The sequence below is a fragment of the Arvicola amphibius genome, chromosome 5 (assembly GCF_903992535.2).
Source record: "Arvicola amphibius chromosome 5, mArvAmp1.2, whole genome shotgun sequence".
Taxonomy (NCBI): domain Eukaryota; kingdom Metazoa; phylum Chordata; class Mammalia; order Rodentia; family Cricetidae; genus Arvicola; species Arvicola amphibius.
This window is the reverse complement of record NC_052051.1, coordinates 46,050,658-46,055,322: the sequence shown is the minus strand read 5'-3', so window position 1 is coordinate 46,055,322 and position 4,665 is coordinate 46,050,658. Positions and strand designations below refer to the sequence as shown.

Below are 4,665 nucleotides of genomic sequence, written 5' to 3'. Positions count from 1 at the left end.
CTGCTCATTTTTTCTTCTAAGAGGAGCACGTGACCAGTGAAGTTTGGGGATCACAGATTGACAGGTATAAAGAACAAGTCTTCTCTGGATTCTGGGATGGGGGATGTCATAGGGACAGCATGGTTGGGTTGGTGCCAAAAACCACCACTGATGGGGGTAGTTGAGAGGCCTACAGGTTTGAGCCGGACATGGGACCTATTGGCCGGGGACTGCGGGGACTGCCGCTCTTCTCTGTCACTGACTGCAAACAAATACTGCACTCACTCACTCACAGGCAGAACAGGGTTGGGTCGGACTTAGATGTTTCCATGTGAACGCCAAATGGAGCAAGGGGTGGGACAAGCACAATGGGGTGAAGAGGTGGCCTCTAGTACAGGAAGGGAGGGGGGGACTCTTGACCCAACTCCCTGGTGGGGAAGTGTTACCCATCAAACATCTAGATCTTCAGAATAGGTATTGGGGTTCTCCTGGGACCGAGTCACCACCTTGAACTGACGCCGAAGGAAGCCGCCGTAGCGCTTCTGGTTGTCCCACTTCAGCTTGGGCCGAATGCGCCGCAGGAAGCCCCCGTAGCGTTTGTATAGGTCCTCATGCCCTACCGGCTCCCCATCCTGGCCCCCATCCTCGTCCCCAGCCATCTCTGAGCTCCTCTTGGGGTATTTGCGCAAAAAGCCGCCATAGCGTTTGTCCTGTTTCCTCAAGACCTCCTCGTTGAAATGCAGTGCGTCAGTCTGCGTGGCTCCGTCATTCATCTGCTCGGCACCCACCAGCAGCTCAGACTCCTTTCCATCCCTAAACCTGCCGGAGAGAGCCTTGAGGTTTTCCTCCGAGACGCTGGTGGGGAACTGCCTTTTCTCCAGCTCCTTCAGGAGGGGCTCCAGGAGCTTGGCCAGTGCACTGTACCCTTCTTCCAAAGCAACCTCGTTATCCACGTCATCCTTGCCCAGGAGCCCAAAGGCAGAGGCGGCGAAAAAAGACAAATAGCGCTGGCATCTCTCCCACTCCTCTGATGGTGGCACCAGGTCCTGGCATTCCAGGGAGCAAATCTGAAAGGATCCCAAAGAGCACAGAAGTAATGACACCAAATGACTTTCATCATATAAGAGGTGAGAAATCAGATTTATCCCAAAGGCACAGAGGCAAGGATGAAAAAAAATGCCGAAAGGAGAAGCAAGATCTTCCTATTGCCCTGCACATATGCATTCCCTCTTCCCAAGAGTGTAGTTCTCTACCAGGAGTGGAGGGGAGTGCTAACACTTTAGAGACAGAGGTTCAGAACAGCAGGAAGGATGCGCATAGGGAATGGGAGGGTTCTATACACCTGCAGGTGTGTCCTGGGGGAGGATCATAGGATCTGCTTCATAGTGCTGTAGGGAGCATTCAGTCACCTCGACAATAATGGTGGTGACAGTAGTGAGCACTGCTGGGACTTGAATTCTGAAGGTCTGAGACTGGAGTCCCCATGTGTAGCCACATTGCTTTCCCGCAGTGAGCAGGACACACTCAACCAATATAGACTAGACTCAGAGAGTAAACACTTGTCATCATCATGATCTCAGGGAATTGCTCTTGGTTTGTAGATGAGGAGAGTAAGACTCGGAGAACAGTTTCAGAGTCAGGGGGCTAGAAAGGGCCAGAATTCAAGCTCGCGTGTTGTTCACCACAGTACAACCATCTCGGCTGCAGTTCACCTGCAGTGCAGGGTGTGGCGTGCGGGGAGGATGGCCCAGAGCAGCACCAGCAGAGCAGGCCCAGGAGAGGGGCGGAGGCTCCAAGCCCACCAAGTGCATCCTGACAGGGATGACCAAATTTTGAGGTGACTATCAGTCAGAAATAGAAGCCTTGGAATGTGTACCCAGTGTGCAGGCAGCACAGCGAGCACCCAAATGATCTACACCCTGTTGCCAAGCACTTGGCTGCCTGGAAACATGGTCTGTGTGCAGGCCTGAGGGAGCCATGGTGATGAAGTCTGGACTGCAAGGGGAACTAGACAGCAGCAGACCCTGGTTCCCACCGACTGGAGGGCAGGAGAAGCCATGAACCATGCGGTAGGTGCAGCAGACTCAGCAGCTGCCCAGATGTGCTACCTCCCGTCCCTGGGCTCCGCCCACAAATAGAATGGTATAGAGAAGCCTTCCTTGCCGAGACCTACCAGGGGGTTGATGGGATGGGGCCCGTCCTGAGGCCTCACTGCACACAGGGAGCACAGGGACAGGCAGTCTGCTGCATCGTTGGAGGGCACCACCGCGAGGAGGCAAGCTGCCAGCATCAGGGCAGACCACGCCATTCTGTCTCACTCTTTTGCTGGAGAGGGAGAAGGACAAGATGGTGACGTTGTCCTGAGCTGACAAGGCCACATCTCTTACTCACGTCTCGTGTAGGAGCAGCACAAGGCGGGCGTTCCCCTTCCTGGCATGTAGTCAAGGACACAGAAGTTGGGGAGGGAAAGTGGGAGTCAAGGCCATGGAGTAAGGGCTGACGGGAGGGCTGAGTAATCGCTGTACATTGGGATCTTTTCTCTGTTTGCAATCCACGCAGCAGCTCTGCGAGGCAGACTGTGCTATACTTTTCACTGGACAGGTGGGGAAGCTGAGGCACAGGAAAATGGCTCCACACAGCTAGGAAGCTGGGGAGTCAGGGCTCAGCTGGGTCTGTCCAACTGCAAGACACACTTGGACTATCACCAACCGGAAGGTGTGCGGTTATGTCCTGAGTCCCCAAGCTGGAGTGATCTCTCTCTCTCTCTCTCTCTCTCTCTCTCTCTCTCTCTCTCTCTCTCTCTCTCTCTCTCTCTCTCTCCCTTCCTCTCTTCCTCCCTCCCTCCCTCCCTCCTTCCCTCCCTCCCCTTCTTTCCTTTTCTCTGTCTCCTAGTCTCATTCTCTGTCTCTCTGTCTGTCTCTTTTTCCCTCCCTCTCTGGTGCTGGGGATGGAACCAAGGGCCTCACACATGGTAGACAAGCATCGTATGACTGACTTACACTCCCGTTCTTACTGGTTTTTTGCAAGTTCTCTGGAGCTCACCCTTTTCTCCTTTGCACTGCTCCTCACTCTGACCAGAGCTCCCCTTCACCCTCCCCGCTTCACACTGGCCTCCCTCCTTAGCTTCTCGGATCGGAGCATGAAATACCCTTCTCGGCATAGTAATTTGGAGATGGCACCCACAAGTGGACTAAAGCCTCAGCCTCCGCCTCACCATCAGGCACTCTCTGTCTGACCCCACCCCTAACCCCAGCAGTGAGGTCTGGGATCTACTTTCTCATCTCCTGGCCTTGCATGTGCTGTTTCTTCTTCCTGAAAAGCTTTTCCCCTCCTGTTACCTCTTCCTTCCTTGATCAGGTCTCACCTGCCAGTAGCTTGTACCCCCTCCATCACAATAGTGCGCCCCCCTAACTAGCCGTGCAAGCCCTCTGCCCCTTCAGGCATGCATGTACATGCACACACACACACACACACACACACACACACACACACCGAACAGAGAGACTCTCTCTTGCCCTCTCTGCAGTACTTGCTACGCAAGGCTACGCTTGTTCCTGTCTCAGTGCTCTTGTTTGCTTTCTTCCTCTGTCTGAAGTATTGACCTCAGGTTTTCACAAGACTGCCTTTCTGCACTAAATAAACTAAATGTCACAGGGCCAGACAGGCTCACACTGGCTGAGGTATCCACCTTTACCATTTCCCCAACTAGAACGTTAGGCTCTCGAAGGCACTGACCTTAGCTGTCTTAGCTTCTTATCCCAGCATTTAAAACTCCAACCAGTACAAAGGCCCTTAGTAAGTGCTTGACTGATAGACTGATGGATTATAAGAAAGCTTATTGTGATTGTCCCTTTTGAGAGGGGGAATATGTGTGGGGTTAGAAGGAAGGGGCATTAGAAAGACTGGAGGGAGGACAGGAAAGAGGACAATCATGTAATTATATTTCAATTGGGGTAAAAAAATTAAAGTTGTCCCTCTCACAGTCAATTTTTAGATTTTTATTTTATTTTTAACTATATGTCGATATCAGGTACCTGTGGAGGCCGGAAGAGGGTGCCCTGGATCCCCCAGAGCTGACGTGACAGGCAGCTGTGAGTTGCCTGGCATGGGTGCTGAGAACCTAACTGGTGATGACGTAAGTCACAGAACAATCCCACACCAGTTTGGGGTCCTTTGCAAATTCAGTGTTCACTCCTAACCACTGACTCAGCATTCTGGCCTCATCAGTCAACTTTTTATGGTCAAATCACCATGTAGTTCTTGCAAGCCAAACTGTGAGGCCCCAGAGACCCCTAGCTGGCCAACTGGGGGTTTTACTCTCTTCCCCATAGAGACATCCTGACCTACTGTCTCCAAGATAAGAGACACTGCTCTCCTCCTGCAAACTGCTCTTTCTCTTCTGATGTCCAGGGGCTTCAAAGGTTCCACCCATGAGCCCAAACCCCAGAACACACCCCAGAACAGGTCTCCTCTCTCAAAGCACACAGTAGACTCCCCAACCAGAGCCTTCCTGACCATTGTCTCAGTTGCCGTCTTTGAGCTTCTCCTGCCCTAAGCCCCAATGGGGGTGCTTCTATTGCAGGGAGCTGGGGTGCAGGGCCCACTCTGTTGATTCTTTCCACCTAATAACTGCAGTTTCTAGAACAGGTTTAATCACCAACAGCTAAGTCTTCTGTGAGTCCCAGC

The 4,665-nt window shown here is 52.6% G+C and overlaps 1 protein-coding gene across 1 annotated transcript; it reads right to left on the bottom strand.

The window, feature by feature from the left end:
• Nucleotides 1–428: 428 nt before the first annotated feature.
• Pdyn (prodynorphin) lies at nt 429–2,287 on the bottom strand. Its single transcript, XM_038329217.1, has 2 exons — nt 2,153–2,287; nt 429–1,046 (listed from the first exon to the last, which is right to left on the bottom strand). The coding sequence occupies exons 1-2, from the start codon at nt 2,285–2,287 to the stop codon at nt 429–431; spliced, it is 753 nt and encodes a 250-aa protein (XP_038185145.1).
• Between the last annotated feature and the right edge of the window lie 2,378 nt (nt 2,288–4,665).

Excerpts from the sequence above, each read along its gene's own strand:
- Pdyn (XM_038329217.1), bottom strand. The coding sequence starts at position 2,287 with ATGGCGTGGTCTGCCCTGATGCTGGCAGCTTGCCTCCTCGCGGTGGTG. Across the intron at positions 1,047-2,152 it reads CCCATCCCATCAACCCCCTG|ATTTGCTCCCTGGAATGCCA; the intron begins GTAGGTCTCGGC and ends GGATCCTTTCAG.